General features: G+C 39.9%; 1 protein-coding gene across 1 annotated transcript; it reads left to right on the forward strand.

Moving 5' to 3' along the window:
* Positions 1-2,847: 2,847 nt before the first annotated feature.
* Positions 2,848-18,456, forward strand: GATM (glycine amidinotransferase). The gene is made up of 9 exons (XM_069798339.1): positions 2,848-2,969; positions 3,445-3,663; positions 9,207-9,402; positions 10,615-10,805; positions 12,127-12,264; positions 12,550-12,714; positions 15,185-15,248; positions 15,350-15,466; positions 17,432-18,456. Exons 1-9 carry the CDS (start codon positions 2,901-2,903, stop codon positions 17,542-17,544), a joined length of 1,272 nt encoding a protein of 423 aa, XP_069654440.1. The 5' UTR covers positions 2,848-2,900; the 3' UTR covers positions 17,545-18,456.

Here is an 18,456-nt window from a genome sequence, read left to right on the forward strand (position 1 = left end):
GGGTCAAATGACTGGTACTCTATGAAGGCTGGAAGGAAAATGCTATTTACCATGAGTAAAGGTTTCAAGGTCAGATCATAAATGTGCCAGTTAGGAAAAGGAAAGAATTTCTGCTTTGATTGTACTTAAATGAAGATTGGCTTATTTTCAGGAGGAACTACCCCTAAGAAAGGAAAAAACCAGACCTTGGAGATATGCGAAAGAATGTTTTCACTGAAAAAAATGTGAGCAGAAGAAATGCAGTCCAGCAGAAAAATAAAAAAAATGGTAGAGTGTTGCAAAATTCCATGCGGGGACGGATGACAGGACACCAGTATGATAATCAAAGTCGCCAGTTTATTGAGCCTAGCTGATCATTCTTATACAATTCTCTAAGTTCCTAAGAAGCTTTGATTGGCTGCTGCATGCAAGCATTTAGTGTCCACGCACACAAGCATAAAATATGATTGGTTATATCGACACTGTACATGTGTATAAACATAAGATATAATTGGTTATACTAACTCTGTACATACGCATAAACATAGGACATAATTGGTTATATCAACTAAAACGAGCAAAACTTGTCTCAGTCTAATTAGTCAAGATAAACTGCTGAATTGAGGTTCTTTGTGTCAAGTTCCCTTTATCGTGGAATGCGCACCTGTGTTTTCCTAATTGGGATCTTTCTTTTTTTGTTTATTCTGTTCAAGGCCTTCCAAAGGCGTCTGGAATGCTCTTCTGACCGTGAGCTACTTTCAGGCCCAGTCACTAAGTTCCATATAATTGACTCCTACAGTAGAGCATTCAGCACAAAGCCCATTGCAATGATGGCGAGGACAATTTTAGGGACCTTATAAAGCATCAAGCATATGTAGTAAGTAGGAAAAGAAGTATTGTGCAGAGTCAGAAAAACTATGTAAACTGAGTTGATAAAGAATGATCCAAAGGTCCAAAACTAGCTGATAAGTCGAAAAGGACAGAAAAAGAAGCGAGACCTTTGGATTTAGCCACAAGCCAATCATTAATTTTTTTAGAAGGTCAATGTGAGTAGAGTTATCTTGGCAAAATCAACTGAATCAAATAACAAGCATTTGGGCAGAACTAGCATAAACTTAGGGCTGTTTTTTTTTATTAAATAGATGACAAAAATTGGTAACTAGGAATTAAGTAGCATCAAGAAAATTCCTTTTTGAAACTAAAAATAATCCTTGTATCCTTTTTGATACAAGAAGAGTGTTTGAGGCAATTATGTTACAAATGAGTCCTAACTAAGACCAGTGAGTTATGGAAAAGTTCTGCAGTTGTATGAAACAGGGTAAAGCATGTTTGATATCATACCAACTGAAATAATTAACTTTTCTCTGAGAAGTATGTAAATTCATGAAGAGAGCACTTGTACTGTCCTATTTCTCCTGGGAACATGGAGTCTTTACCTGTGCCAAAAAGGCAAACTGCTGAATGATTAATTACCCAGTAGAATAAAACTTGCTTACTTATATGTCTACGGCGTGTTAAAACTGTAGCTGATTTGCTGTATTCTAAGACCATAGCTTATGTTTTAATTTATGTTACTACCAGTGATGTTTACCTTTTTCCTGCTATAGATATGTCTGCTGAGTTCACTAGCACTACCCACGATCTTACATATAGAAGTAGTGTTAAATATCATGTCTGTTCACAGCCATGTCCCACTGTCCTAGCTCTGGATAATGGCTGACGGAGTATTGACCAAGGCTGAAGAAATACTAGGTACCGTGTGGGTGATAAAGGCAGAACCAAAAGTAATAAGGTTGAAAGAGAGAGGCAGATTTTTACAACTTTAAACAGAATAACTCTGGCAAAACTATTTTTTTCGCTATGTCTGCTTTTTACTTTTGTAAGGCAAAATCAAATGATTTAAAAGTGAACTTGTATGCAAAGTTGAGAAAATGCAGAATAATGTATCAGGCTAGTGGGGATATACTAAATATGAGTAGAGCTGGTAGCAAACAGGTTTCTCATTGTAGACTGCAGTTCTGTTGAGATAGAAGTATTCTTGAAGATACTTCTGTTGATTTTTTCATGGAGAGGTTTTGCAGGAGAAAATAAGTATAGGTCTACTAGGAGCTAACTGGTTTAGGTTTTCATTTTAAGATGACTTTTCATCATACAATACGCATTTTGAAAAGCCGGAATTTGAAATTAAGTGTTTGGGATATTCTTGAAACACCCCTTCAGTAATTAAAGAATTAAAATATTTTTAGTTGAATCTCAAAATCTTTTGGTTGTTGTCTGAAAATCCGAATTCTTAGCATATGAACTGTTGAAAATTGGGGTAAAATCGAATTTGTCTACTACAGGTTTAATGAGGAACATGCGTATTTGGTGACTAAAAATAACTGAATGATGCACTTCAGCACACTTTTTAGAGAAGAATTTGGAGTGGAACCTGACTGGAAACCTTCAAAGTCAGATTGCTGCTAAAGAGCCGTTTGTGGAAACGAGATCCCGGTATGTCGAAAGAAGCCGTCAGCCAGTTTTGCAGGAGATTGCCTCACCCAGCTAGGCTGCGCCGCCCAGGGCCTGGATCTGGGTCTCCATCGCTCCGGCTGCTCTTTCATCCCGACGGGCGGGCGGTGCCGGGCGATCCCTGAACCGTGAGCGGGGGGGCGAGGGTGGTCCGCGCCGCCGTGCGGGCCCTTCCCGCCGGGGCCCCGCCGCCGCCCGGCTGCAGCTGTGGAGGAGCGGGGGGGGGGGGGCAGCTGCCGCCCCCAGTATGGGCTCCGCGCCCCCTCAGCCCATGGGCGGTGCGGGGGGCGTGGCGGGCCGCTATAAAGGCTGCGGGGCGGGCGGCGGGCGCTAGTTGCGCTGCCGGCGGGGGCGGGGACGGTGCGGAGCGGAGCGGAGGCGTCCTGCCCTGCCCTGCCCTGCCAGCAGAAATGCTGCGAGTGCGGTGCTTGCGCGGGGGCAGCCGGGGAGCCGAAGCGGCGCATTACATCGGCTCGCGGGTTGGTGCCGCGCTGGTCCGCCGCCAGGCTCGGGGGGCTGGGGCTGAGGATGCTCCCTCGGGAGGCGGTCCTGCGCGGGCCCTCCGCGCCGGCGGGCGCGGCGCTGCGGCGGGCGCCGGCGAGCGGGCGCCGGCGAGCGGGCGCCGGGCGGCTGCAGGCTGGTGTGGCCGAGGCTCACCCCTGCGTCCTCCCAGTTCAGCAGCACAATGTTCAGCGGCTGTGGTCGCCGCCGCCGGTGCTGTGCTCCTATGCCATTACCCTGCTGAACCGCGCGTATTTTAAAAGGCAGATTGTCCTTTAAGCATCTAGCAGGCCGTGAATAAATTAGACTGGCTGGAAGAGTGTGTTTCTGTCGATGCCCCAAATAACGTGCATTGCTTTGGGATGACAGCGTAAGGCACTCGCGGACTGAACCGTTGCTTTTTGCCCCTTCTGTAAGGGAAACGTAATTTTCGTTCTTATTTTTTATTTTAAGCTTGGAAGAGTCTTTACAGGATGGGTGCAGCGATCTTTCCAGAGCACCCGGGCAGCTACGGCCTCCCAGAACACCTGTGCTGCTGATGACAACAAGGCTGCTAGCCCTGTGCCTAAGGACTGTCTTGTTTGCTCATACAATGAATGGGACCCACTGGAAGAGGTCATTGTGGGAAGAGCTGAAAATGCTTGTGTCCCACCTTTTTCTGTGGAGGTTAAGGTAAACAACAAAAAACCAACCTTAAATAGGAAATAATGTGGTTTTCCTATATACAATTTGCTTAAGCTTTACAGTGCACAAGGTGTGGTGTTTACTCTTGAGGATTCTTTTTTTCAAAGTAGTTCTTTACATCTGTGAAACTTGACAGCATAGCCATGTTGGTGGGGGATATGCTTTTTCTTTGCACTTTCAACTGAATTAGCTGTCTTGACAGAAGTCAGTAGTAGAGAGAATCTCTAACACGTGCAGTCTGCTCTAGTAATATTGCCCTGATGCTATCAAAGTGCATACTCTAGCTTTTGAGATAGTTGGTAGGAATGATGAAAGCTTAATTGGGCTCAAAACTAAGTCGGGTTACCACTTGAAGAAAAGTGTAGTTTTCTACTTAATAGGCTGAGAAAGATTGAGTTCTATAGCTGTAGACTATCAGGATCATTCTGTTTAAATAGCTCTTAATTAGCTCACTGCAACTCTTACGTTGCATACATACTCCTCTGTTTCTCAGGGCTTTTCTGTGCCTAAAGCTACAACAGCAACCTAAATAAATCCACATTTCTTTGTTCTCTGAAACGTTGTATTTTAGAACGGGAACACTCAAACAATGGGCTTGCTCCAGATTTTTATTTTGTACTTTACCTGGACTTGAAAGTTGCTAAATATGTGTTGTTTCCTGCGGTTGTGGGGATGATCTTGAATTGTTTTCTTCTGGTGTCACAGTACGGTACTACCTCCAAGGCAGCATGTAATCCATGGCTATCACAGCAAAATGAGCTGGCACACTGCTTCTGCTGAAGAGACCTTAGTAAAATTTTTAAAGGGTATTGTGACAAAGTTGACCAGAAGACCTCAGTTAGAAAAAGAAAGGGAATTCTTCTGATCTGACATTGAAGGAACGGCAAAGATACTGAAAATATGTTTAAAGTGCTGGAAATAGTAGTTTAGAGGAAGCTTGGGATGTACTTGTGGAGACTTCTCTTCTCCTAGCCCCTTTTACATTGGTATATTTTTCTTTAGAATCTGGACAAAAGTGATTGGAGGAGTGTGAATGAATTACTGCAGCTTGGCAGCCCTAATCCCCAGACTGAAAAGTAATCATCTGATTTACGTTGGGGCATTTGAGATGATATCTTGGCCCCAGTGAGTGCAATGAAAACTACCACTGACTTCATTATGACTTGTATTTACTCCTTGAAAGCTGAAGCTGAGTTACCAATGTCTCGAATCCTGTTTCAGACACTCCAAAGATATTCTAGCAGCTTCAGAAAAAGCAGCAAATGAGGACTGGCATTTCTAATATACAAGTGTATGTATGTTCATTTATGTACTTAAAACTGCTATAATGAATGTACAGAAAGAGTAAGGAAAAAAACATATCTAACTTTTTTGCATTTTAACATTAAATGAGGCAAAAATCTGTTCTCAAGTAGTGGCCAAGGCCTTGCTTTAATGTCAGAAAAAACACTCTTTGAAATATCTAACTTGCTGAAGTGTGACATGCTATACAGCTAGCCTGGTTCTACTGCCTATTAAGGCATAACTGATCAAATGAGGTCAGAACTTCACTTTGTGTTACATACAATATCAAAAGCTCAATGAGGAATGCCGAACTATAGGATTACCTCTGCAATTCAAATACGTACAATGTGGGGTTAAAGCAAGCTTTAGCTTTGCTTTATGTAAACTGCCAAGTCTAAAGGATACGTTGGCCACAGGTGATAGTAATAGAGCGCGCCAGCTGAGATATGGTTTCCTCTAGTTTTCTCTGGTTTTGTCTTAAATTGTGCTGTAGAAACTGCAACAGTAACTTTGCTTGGGGGCGTTGCTGAATAATCCAAACAGTAGTCCAAATCCTACCTTGCCAATACTGAAAGATATTAATAGATTCAGTTATTGTTCAAATCTCTACGTGGCTGAAAGGTAAGGCATGTATGTGTGTGTTGCTCCAGTGTAATACAATAGGCAGAAATCCCTGGTACTGTCCCTGTAAGTAGCAATAGTGGGGTTGATGTGTATCATGTGCCTTCTGCCAAATATGAATGAGGTCATTGTTTATAAAAACTGCAGTTTAAAACTAATGAATTTGAGTTGTATAAGGAAAAACTGAGGCTTTAGACCCGAGATGTTTTAAAAAACACAAATTATAACAGTTTGGTAAATACTTGCTTTGAGGTACTTGTAAATTGTGTTTTAAGATTGTATGCATGTTTATTTACAAAACATTTAAGTGCAGGAAGTATGGCTGCATTCAGCAAGCACTCTTGTACTTTGAGATGTGGGTTTGGTATACACAAATCTTTCTGCTGTGATGTGGGAATGATGTGCTTGGTGTAAGAAGGAGGAGGAATGAATTGAATAGGGAGACTTACATATCTGATGAATATTAATGAGCTGACACTTTATTGCATATCCTTTTGGGAGCTTGAAAGGGGCTACGTAGGTTTTGTAGAGGTAAATACACTACTGGGAAACATGGGAAATCTTAACTAGGAGGTTAGCAACTACATTAATTAGGAAGATGTCCTTTTTTGAACTAGCACTTTGGTCAAAAATCTCAGTTCAGATGTATTCTTTTGAAGCAGTTGACACTTAATCAAACAGTTGAGCTTTATAGCTTTGTACTCTGCAATGTTTGTCAGTATATTCTGTGAATAATAATGCATTTTTTGTGAAGAGGTGTTATTACCACAGATCATTATATCTGGGGAGGGGGTGTGTTTACTACTGAATTAGGCAAAAAGCATTTTGAGTTGAATTTCTGGTTTAATGTACTAAATTTAATAACTGTCATTACTAGCTTGAAGGTACATCTCGAGAGCCTTGGCATTGATAACATTAATTATTTTCCACAACAAATATTTAAAATATATAGCAACTATAGGGAGTAATTCTGCTGTTTCTTAAAGACAATCTTTTCCTTACAGCACGCTCTTACATTTCTTTCTGAAAAGAAAGAGTTTTCCTGAAGTGCTGATACAGTTTCTCAGGTACTCTCAGACAGGAGGTTATAAGGTGCATTGAGAAGATTATTTAAAGCTCTTTTCTGTGTCCTGGCCATGGTACTTTTTGAACAGTCTGAAATGAGTTGTACGTGTATGATCAAAGGGGCCTGAAATTTCAACCCTGAATTGGTATGTAGTAGATGTCCCAGTCATATACCCTTTTCCCAGTTATTTAGAAGGTAGGGAATATAAGTGTTGTTATGGTGTTAACCCCTACTGTGTTGTAACTTTAAGATTATGCCATTGTATTAGTGTAATGCAAGTGTAATTTCTCAGGTTTGAAAAAGAGCAGTACTAGAGGACACCTGGTGAAGAGGGGAGCTGCACCTCTTGGGACTTAATGATATTCAAATACATCACTGGTGGCTCTGAAGATTACTAGCTTTGCTCCTCAGGACAAATTTGTCTCATTAGCAGAACACGTTTCCATAGGAATGCTAGGCACTTCATGTGATCTGCCTGTGAGTTCTGAACAGCTGGCAAGGCTGAGGTGATCAAATTACCCAAGACCTCACTTAAAGAAAAAGAATAAATTCCTTCAGGAAGGATGGGAGGAAGCTTCAGTACTGGAGGAGCAGGATGGCCATGCTGAGACCTTTGCCTGGTCTGTCTATATAAATGTTAAGGATGTCTAAAAGGTTGAAGTTTGTTTTCCTTCTGTCTTGCCTCTCTAGCATGAGGGCAAATATCCAGAAATAGTGGAGTGGATAGCTTGGATTGTTAAAGGAGATCAGGCATGCCTTCAGATGAATGACCTTGCCTGCTTGGGGCTCACTGACAGTACTAGCACAAAAGGAACATCATTGCATTGTTTTTGTCTGGAAGATTGCTTTCTGGAAGGTAGTCAGGACTGCAGCATCAGGAGATAACCTCATGTTTGGAAGGGCAGGTTCTCCTTCATCCCATTGCTGTCACTTGTGCTACCCGAATGAGCAAGACTCTGTTTGGTAGAAGGAAGGCCTGACTGCTTGCTCACCTGTTCCTGACCCCTTCTGCTGTCATTCCAGTAGGGCTCCATATGCACTTGTTCCTCTGCCATCTTAGTGTTAGCAGAGATGCATCAAAACTGCTGGTTTCACAGCTTATAAATCTGAATGAAATACTTTCAAAGATACTCTGAACTGAAGCAGCATAATTTGTTTGATTATATGTCTGGATTTTCTTAACCATGAGAACTAGGACATTATTTTGAATTAGTTTTTAATTCAAGATGACTATCACAAGATTTCAGGAGCAGAGGATTTAGACCTATAAATGTTCTACTTGCTGTAATCCAACCCTGACAGATGAATTTAGTATCTCTTGCATTTTCTAGACTGCTGCTGTACCTGAAGTATGGCCCCTTCTAGCCAACAAGGCATGTTACCTGTACTTGGGATGGTTTTAGAATTCCTGATGTCACCACTGTGACAGTACCAAAGTGAGGTTTTAACAAGGTGACTACAGATGTATGCATTTTGGAGATGAGCTCAAGGTTGTTTTCATTTAAAAACATGTCTGCTAGCCTTATTAAACAGCAGAGTCTGTAGTGTTTGCTGTGTTTGGTGTGTGTTCGTACAGGTCTAGTGTAATAAGGACCAAATCTTTCATGGCCACTTGGCAATACTAGCCACTAAATACTAACTGAAGTGTAATGTGGTCTCTTGGTTTTCATCTGTGGTTTGATAAATAATGAGGCTTTCTGTAGCGCTATGGCTAAAGAGGGGAAGAGACTTCTAGAAATATTTATTACATTATTTATAATAGTATTTCCATCAGTAGAAACAAGTAATTTAAGCTACTGATCCATCTATATCCAAAAATATGAGGAAATGAAATATCCTGAAAATCCCATCTAAAAGTCAAACTAAACTTGCAAGTGGGAGTGAAATGTGTACTTCTCCACATTCCAGAATGGCTTTCCCTTTTTTCCTGCTGTTCCTTAGAGGACTTCTTTCTTAGGCATCATGCCACATGTACAGGCCGTTAGCAGTACTGAAGCTATCTGCTAGTTCAATGAGCCTGCTTAGCACATACAGCTGAAACTTAACTTTGTTACTGTGTGTAAATATTTGTGAAGACATCAGCTGTTCACAACTAGTCTAACACCTGCACTTACGTAAGTTTAATGGCTGGACACATGTACATCATAAAACATCTGAGTGAAACCTTGCCAATGGTGTGTATAAATAGAAGTAGTAAAGACAAAAAATAAAGACAGTAGAGTGCTACCAGGACAGGGATTCTCAGCCAGGAATAGTTGAGCATTTATCTGAAGCATTGATGCTTCTCCCTTCCTTTCCTCCCTTCCCTCTCCCCTGCCCCTTTATTTTAGAAGAATCAGCAGGACATTAACAATTCTTAGCAACTCTTCAAAATATTGCAGGAATCAAATATAAGGCACACTACAACATGTTAGGGTCATAACACATGCAGAACAATGGGAAGTCGGTGAAAGAAGAACAAGAAACTTTGAACATTAAGAACTGTGTCTTATGCATCTATCTCACTCTACCAAAATAACTGATGCTTATCCTTTGTCACTTACCTGTCCTTTTGTTTTAGGCCAACACATATGAAAAGTATTGGGAGTTTTATCAGAAATTTGGAGGCCAGAGCTTCCCCAAAGACCATTTAAAAAAAGCTATTGCTGAAATTGAAGAGATGTGCAATATTTTGAAAAGAGAAGGTGTAATTGTCAAGAGGCCTGATCCAATTGACTGGTCTGTGAAGTATAAAACACCTGATTTTGAGTCTACAGGTAAATGTTCTTCCATTGTTTAAGGCCTTGTCTGTTTAGCTCTTACCTGAGACAATCTGGGTGTCATCTTGTCTACCTTCTTGCTTGGAGCAGGATTATTGCCAGTGCTAGATGAGGTCAGTGATGGCTTTGTGTAGCTATGACTTGGAAAATCTCCAGGGATGGAGATTTTGCCACCTGGTTTGCTGACTTGTTTCAGTGCTGCGTGGATTTCCTAGTGAAAGATGTTTTCCTAATACCTAACCTGAACTTCCCACACCAGCATCTGTTGCCAGATTTCCTTGCTATGTTGTTGCTGCCACTACCAAGAAGTATTCATCTGTCCTGTTTAATGTCCCTGAAAGTAGCTGTAGGCTTAGTGCTTTGTCCCGTACTTGCCACATGAAATAAGCTGAGGTCCCTCCACTTCTCCCAGGTCATGTGCTGTAAGGCGCCCCTGGCTGTCTTGATAGCCCTTTGTTGGATCCTAGAGTTGGATCCATCTTAAACTATGGAGGCCAAAACTGAAAACAGTTTTCCAGGAGTATCCTCACTAGTGTCAAGGAAATTTTAATGGCTTTTTATCTCCTGGCCACATTCCTCCTTGTATAGCACCATATGGCTTTGGTTATTTGCAGTGAGAGCAGTGGCTCATACTCAGCTTTGCATCGAGTGTAGTCTCCAGGCTCCTTTCAAGTCAAATTTGTTCTTAAGTTGTTCTAGTGGAATTCAAATTCATTAGGGAACAGATAATGTTAATGGAAAATCTAACGGCACTACTTCCTGCAGTAGTTCTGTGTTCCATCAAATTCCTCTGTAGCAAAAAGTCTTTTTAAAAGGGTGGCATATAAAGAAATGAGGTCCACCTGGAAAACTTGCTACCCATCATCACCTTTTCAAGTTGTCTGAGTAAATCATAAACATTTGTCTAGTTAATTTCTATTAACCAAATTATGAAGTGGAGGCTTGTAGATTGTGGATGGCTTTCATCTGGCCACTTGATATAAGTGAGGCTTTGTAGCAAAAGTTGCATGTATTTTGAACAAAAAAATGTCACTTTGAAAACTTACTGAAGAATGTAAGGACCTCAAATTATGCACTGGTTTCCTGACTTTGCTAAAGAGGCTTTCTGCCATCCTTTTGGATGGTAAAAAGGAGGGTGAAAAGTTAATAAGCTGAAAGAGCTGAGAAAAGCATATTTGTCTCATAGGGTAATGGCCTTTTTCCTTTCAGGTATGTACGCTGCCATGCCAAGAGACATCCTGTTGGTGGTGGGTAATGAAATTATTGAAGCGCCTATGGCTTGGCGTGCTCGGTTCTTTGAGTACAGAGCATATAGACGAATAATCAAAGAATATTTCAACTGTGGTGCTAAGTGGACAACTGCCCCCAAACCCACAATGGCAGATGAACTCTATGATCAGGTATTGTTCTCATTTTGCTTCAGAACTTCAGTTCCGGTTATACAGAATTTTGTTGATAGTTGCAACGTGGTATTTAGGTTTCAAAACTGGGGGAATGGCAACAATAACAAAACAACTCTGGGAAATTTGTGGTTTTTCTAATGTATGCAAATATTCTGTGTCCTTTCCAGCTGAAACTGAGTGTGTGCAATTAGGGAATAAGAAACAGGAAGTTGTGTCTATTGAATTCAAGTCTGCTTTGAACTGTTTTGATTACTGGCTGTAACTTAGCATTACTAAAGGGGAAGGAATGCTAGAAAGACATCACAAAGATTACTTTAAAGAATTAAGATTCCCTGATAATGTCCATATGTCCTAAGTGTATCAGGAAAGTGGGAAAGAAAATATATTTTGTCACAGGAAAAAACCCGTCATAATCTTTGTTTTGCATGATGATTAGTATTTTGAAAGTTACATACAAGAAATAGTGGAGGATCGAAACTGTGAGTATTTACCTTCCAAATATTTAAGTGAGTATTTTCTTAATTTTTTTGTTTTGTAATAATTTTGACTTGGACAATTTTGATAGTTTCCTATAGGCCCCCAAATGCATTAGGACCTTGGTAAGGGCATCCACAGTAAGTGCAGTAAAACTAGTTGTGGAGTGATTATAACTTTCTGGGAACAGTGACGTCTTGTCGATGATGCAAAGAAGTCTTTGTTAAACAAAATTACCTTAATCTGTCAGTACTGGAAAATTTCCAGAGCCTGTTCTAAAGCATAGAAACTACTTATCCAGGAGTAGGGTTTTTGTGCTGTTCTTCACACCTCATTTGTTCTTAATTGCATTGTTTCATTCTAAAATCTATTTAAATTTCTGAAGATCTACCTTCTAGTTTGAAGTACTGCTCCATTCTAAAATGTGGAAAAAAGTAGGGAGTCTACCTTTGTTAGGAAATAGCTTCCATAACAGTATTTCTGTCACTGTGCAGTGATTTGTTGGATAGTTAAACTCCCCTGGTAATGAATACTTTTGATTCAGAAGCCAGAATATTATAAAGACATTGGCTCTGAAGAGCAATTAACTTCTCTGTATAACTGTTGTTGCTTATCTAATCACCTGTTCTTGAATGTACTTAAAACCTTTTACTTAAACTTCCACATTTATGCTTTCTTTTTTTTTATTCTAGTAACAAGTAAACCAAACCACTTCCAAGGAACATAATAGCTATCAATATAAACATATTTTCTTAATTTCAAAATACTCTCCAGTAGCAAATAGTTTGAAAACTTTCCCTTACCATCTCCAACCTAAAGTTGTTATTCCTATTTCTATAACCAGGATTATCCAATCCACTCTGTTGAAGACAGGCATAAACTGGCAGCTCAGGGAAAATTTGTAACTACTGAATTTGAGCCCTGCTTTGATGCCGCTGACTTCATTAGAGCTGGAAGAGATATCTTTGTACAAAGGAGCCAGGTAAACAAAGATTTATTCCAACAGTTTTGGTATCTACCTTAGTGATTGATACTTGTATTTATGTCTTTTTAAATCCCTGACCAGCATTAAAATAAGAGTGTTGACAAAAGAAGTTGCTATTCGTAGAATGTCTGATATACAGGATGAGACTGTCTTACAGCTAAGGGGTTAACTAGAGGCACAAATTCATATTATTTTGGCTTTAAATATTTATTTAAATAAAACCTTAGACTAAGTTTGGATACAGTTTCTAGCCTAGCGAAACTTACTTTGTCCTGTTTTCAGGTTACAAATTACATGGGCATTGAATGGATGACGCGACATCTTGCACCAGACTATAGAGTGCATGTAATATCTTTTAAGGATCCTAACCCTATGCACATTGATGCCACTTTTAATATAATTGGTCCTGGTCTTGTGCTCTCTAACCCAGACCGTCCCTGCCATCAGGTAAGAGTGTAGCAGAGGGGAAGGTGTTTTGTGTTTAAAAATTACTCAGCTGGATTAGGTTCCTGCTGGATAATTGCTAATACACACGTTTATTTTGTATACACTTGAATAATGTTAAGTTATTGAATTTAAATAGCACTCAGACAGTTGTTCAGGAACTTATAGTTGCATTTGCATCTTGATTCTAGAACTTTCTCAGCAGTGCAATGGCCATTGTTTTCCCCCAGTTTTCTGCTACTGCTCTTTGTGCTCTCTTACTGCGAGGCTAGGCAGATGTGTTGTGTTTCTTCCTATATACATGGTTTAAATATGATGGAAGTGATCTATTTTGTAATAATGTAGTATCAAAGCAAGTACTTAGGGTATACTACTTCTCTGAACACTTCCACTACTTAAATATATTAATTGTATCCAAGGAGAAATTGAGGGTTTTCTGCTGCTCAGAAGTGTAATCCCCCGTCGTGGTTTAACCCCAGCCAGCAACTAAGCACCATGCAGCCGCTCACTCACTCACTCACTCCCACCCAGCGGGATGGGGGAGAAAATCGGGAAAAGAAGTAAAACTCGTGGGTTGAGATAAGAATGGTTTAATAGAACAGAAAAGAAACTAATAATGATAATGATAACACTAATAAAATGACAACAGTGGTAATAAAAGGATTGGAATGTACAAATGATGCGCAGGGCAATTGCTCACGACCCACCGATTGATACCCAGTTAGTCCCTGAGCGGCGATTCCTCCTGCCCCCACTCCCCCCAGTTTATATACTAGATATGACATCACATGGTATGGAATACCCTCTTAGCAACTTTGGGTCAGGTGCCCTGGCTGTGTCCTGCACCAACTTCTTGTGCCCCTCCAGCTTTCTCACTGGCTGGGCATGAGAAGCTGAAAAATCCTTGATTTTAGACTAAACACTACTTAGTAACAACTGAAAACATCAGTGTTATCAACATTCTTCTCATACCCCACTCAAAACGTAGCACTGTATCAGCTACTAGGAAGACCATTAACTCTATCCCAGCTGAAACCAGGACATCCCCCTTTGTATTCCTATTTTGGAAGCCTCTCCTTTGGTATTGTTAATTCTACCAGTGGCAGGAGGATGGTAATTGCTCAGGCATTCAGCTTTAAATAACTGAGGGAGAAATACTTTTTGAATAGTAGGAAAGGAGAGACATGGTTCAGTATGTAAAACTACTACTTCAATCTGAGAAAAAGCTAGTATGGCTGAACAGTGCAATCAGATCAGAAAGCCTTCCAGAAAGTGAGAACTCATCTCTGTTGGACATGTTACCTGTACTGTCAGTGCCTGAGGATTTTTGTGAGGATGCCCGTGACTTCAGAAGCTGTACAACCACCTGGGAATAGTTGAGCTGATACTGAATCAGTGGGATAGAGCTGTGTGCAGCAGAGATTATGGAACACTGCACAGCATAGCTGTTGGAGGCAACATTAGCCTCTTCTCAGCAAGTGGCTTCAGTGCAAATGGTCCCGTTGAATTACCGCCTCTCGTAGTATCCATTATGAGAATATAATTTTTAAAACAGTCATAGTCTTTTCTTCCCCTTTTCCCTTCCCCTGTTTTTCATAATCTTACTTGCAAGAGGAGCCTCTTGGTCTCCTTGTGTTAAACCCATGTGCTGGGACTTTTTTCATGGAAAACTGCTGTCTGTGTAGATAGAAAAGATAGATGCAGCTTTCTTTCAGACAAACTGATTTAGCAGTTCTGGATGACTGGGAAATGGGGGGGGGGGGAGCGTGGGTGAAAGGGGGCTTTTCTTTAAAATCTTGGCAGGTCAGGGTGGTTATTTCAGAATCGGAGCTCCACCTCGTGGTAACACTTGAATAAAGAGCTCTTCTAAGTGTTCAGACGAAATTGAAAAGTCAGTTCTCCTTAGCCAAATTATCCTCCTTATTTTTAACTTGATTGTGTAATTCTTAGAGACGCAAAGTATTCCCTAGGATGCCTATATTTTGTTCCATTTGTTAAATAAGCTGCATATTAAGTTTCTTATGAAGCATGATGCCAACATAATTTTATGTGGTATTTCTGGTGTTGTTTTTTTCTATAAATGGCAGTCTAATTCATATCAATGGTTTTTACAGTCATATGGGAAGAAATAATACCAAAAATAAAGAATTTAATTCTTTTGTGCTGTTGCTAATATCTTTACTTCACAGGCTCCAAACTGCATCTGTTACCTTTTGTGTTTAACATATCTTAGTATACCTAACATATATAAAAACAGTAGAAGAAAAATGCTAGCTGTATCCAAAGTTTGAAAAGGCTTTAAAAAAATGCTTGTATGAAAACTGGGATGGTTTTTAGAGCGCAAGAGTAGTGAACAGTGGGAGGGGCATGTCATGTACGTTGAAGTAGCCTGAGAAAATGTGGAATAGGTTGGAGTACATAGTATGACACTTTAAGAACCCTGTTTTAGAATCTAATTAAATTGCTCTTTCAGATTGAGCTCTTCAAGAAAGCAGGCTGGACTGTGATTCGCCCCCCTGTGCCACTCATCCCAGATGGTATATTTACTCTTTCTTTTCTAAGAATTCCAAGAGTATTCTTAAGAGTATTAATATGGGGCAACATTGGTACAGTAGAAGGTTTATTCTCATGTGTTTAGATCACCCACTGTGGATGTCTTCTAAATGGCTCTCCATGAATGTCCTAATGTTGGATGAGAAACGTGTGATGGTGGACGCCAATGAGACATCAATTCAGAAAATGTTTGAAAATCTGGGTATGTCCTAACATATTTCAACATACACTTAAAATTAAATGATTGTGATACCAGCTATGCACATCAGGATGAATGGAGGTTTCGCTTAAAGTAGTCAAAGTAGTCAGCACTGGAAAAGGTACTCAAACAATTGGATTAGCAAGTAAGAACCATTCAGTGATTTCTCTCCTGGATACGTCAGTCATATGAATACATCTTACAGCTTGTACCCCCTACAGCTTGCAGCAAATAAAGGTATGAGTAGCAATTAAAGTTACAGCAAGCATGCTTTTGAGTGAGCTTTTTTAAGATAAAACTGTCTGTTCAATTTGGAGGTCAAAATCGGTCTTGGAGAGGTTGAGTGCACCTATTGCTGAGTGATGTAGAGCTGGCTATCCCTCAGTGCCAAAATGCTTTCAGATTTTTCTAGTTTCTAACTCATAGTACTTTAAACTGTCAATTTAAGACCACTTAATACAGGTACTTCTGCTCATTTATGGAGAATTTCAGTCCTGTGAGATGTAACCTCATGGTAGAGTGAAATTCCTTCGGAAACACAGTGGCAGGAGAACTGTAATTGAATATAAAAGCTGAAAGTCTTATTATGTACAGCTTGCTGTGAAGGCAAATAATATAGACTTAAAAATCTGAACTCATGCTGTTAATCCAACTGCTTCCATCATGCTGGGAGGGAAAGATGTAGGTAGATCTACTTGTGATTTATAGTTGGTTAGTAGGAGGGTAGCCAGATTGCTTGGTGCTACAGCCAGCTGACTATTGCTGCAGGATAAGCACATGGTGATGCAAAAGTTGATAGGGCAGAAAGACTAGCGGGTAGATGAGCAGTCAAGGGAAGTGAGGGATCATTGTACTGTAGAGCAAAAATACTCCCCAGCAGCAGCAGAATCCTTTAAAGGGAGAAAAATAATGGGAAGGAGAGAATGATCCAAAGTGTGGAAGATAGCAACTGTGAACCTAGAAGACGGGTTGGTGCCATGGATGTGAGTGCACTTATTGAAGCTTCCCTCAAATCTGAGATGATTGCAGGTGAGAACCATGCAATCTAATCTAATGGTTCAATCTGCTTTTAAGGACTGGCTATGCAACCTTCAGTGTATCACTTAGCTTTTCAGTCTTAGATTGTTTTAATTCTCTGTGTGACCAAGGAGCTGAGGATTTATAAATGCTTGAAAGTACTTAAAAATGAGGCTATTAATGCTAACCATGATATATCTTTCACACTTGAACTTCATAGTCTGTGTGAGTTCCAAATAAACTCCTGTAGTCAGTAAGTTCCTAGGACTGAGATGGGTCTACTGGCAACAAAACTATTGCTGACCTAGATGATGGATTCTATTGAGCTGCTCCTGAGCTCCTGAAAGTACCAATAAGCAAAAAGGCAATCTTAACAGAAAAGTCTTCTGATCCTAGTCTGTCTGTTGGGACTTTGTATAAGCTGAGCCACAGCTGAAACATCAGAGCTGAAAAGAAGTGAGAGGAAGCTTAACCTAGGTAATAACAGCCTCTTTCCCCTTTCAGAGAAAGAGGGACTCAAAGCTCTGTACTTTGAATGTTTCTTTTCTTGAAAGGCACTTGAAAGAGCACATTCAGTGTCTGAACCGTAAATGCTCACAGAGATTTATGTAAATGTGCCCTGGTCATATATTGTAGCAGAATTTCAGCTAATTCTTCACATACCGCAAAAACTGAATTTCTTTTTATTACTAGCACATCATAACACATCAGACACTGGCTGTGCTCCAGGGACTGTATATTCCTGAGGGTATTGCTGGAATAAGCAAGCCAGCTATGTTCCTAGCTTGTTCTCTGCCTAGAATTTGGGAAAATAAATTCTTAACAAATGAGTAGGAAATACTTTCCGTACTTGCATCTGATGCACGTGATCTGATAAAGCATTATTGGTTCTGATCAATGCTTACCACATGAATTTGAGATTCTAAAGTATGCAATGTATGTTTCTTGCAGGCATTTCTACAATTAAAGTGAATATTCGCCATGCCAATTCATTGGGAGGTGGTTTCCATTGCTGGACATGTGATATCCGCCGCCGTGGTACCCTGCAATCTTATTTTGACTAGTTATGAGCCAGATAGGTAGCAATGGTTCAGCTTCTAAAGTAAGCATAGGAAATGAACAAATTAATGTCACTTTTGTTGAAATGACTGCATGAGCTTTAGTGCTTGATCAGTGGTGTCCTTACAGCGGTCTGGTAAATGACTTATTCTTACATACTCTTTGCTTTCAGCAGTGTAATTGAAACTACTTCCATCAGCAATACAGGTTTTCTGGCTGGCTTTTTGAAATATATCCTTCATCTGTGAAGCCTTTTCACATTGGCTTTGAATATAAAAACTTGACAAGATAGCTAAAAGTTCTTGCTAGAATAGCTTGGCCACTAATATTCGTCATCTACCTCTGTCCAGTAGATTAACTAGATAGGCAGCTTGAAATGTTAAACTTGAGTAGACTTTTCTTATTCCTTTTGATCAGTCTATTGTTCTAATATATTTTTGTTTAATGAAGTTAAAATAGATGCAACTGTACAGATCTCTTATGGAACCAAGTCATTTTATAAACTTTATCATGTTGAGCCATACAGATATTTACAGAGAATTTCCAGTATGATCTAACTTTTTTAAGACATGTTCACTTACTTGCCATGTTCTTCTACATTTTCTTCTGATGCATGTCATGCATCTGAATACTTTTTTTATATTGCTTTTTTTGTATTGCTGAAATTGGGTTTTATTTAACTTTTAAGTTGTACAGGTTTCATTCTGAATGTTTACATAATTTAAAAGCATTAAACAAAAAAACCCCACCACCAACCCCTCCTCTAACCCTAAGCCTCTGACATCTTACAACCCCTTCTTCCTCCAACTGTAGCAGATACAGAAAGATGTATCAAACATGCCGGATGCTGTGAAGGAATTTGAGTATTGATTACTGAACATGTACTTTTTATGCTAATAAAGTTTTTTTTTTTTGTT

The sequence above is a fragment of the Haliaeetus albicilla genome, chromosome 12 (genome assembly GCF_947461875.1).
Source record: "Haliaeetus albicilla chromosome 12, bHalAlb1.1, whole genome shotgun sequence".
Classification (NCBI taxonomy): Eukaryota; Metazoa; Chordata; class Aves; order Accipitriformes; family Accipitridae; genus Haliaeetus; species Haliaeetus albicilla.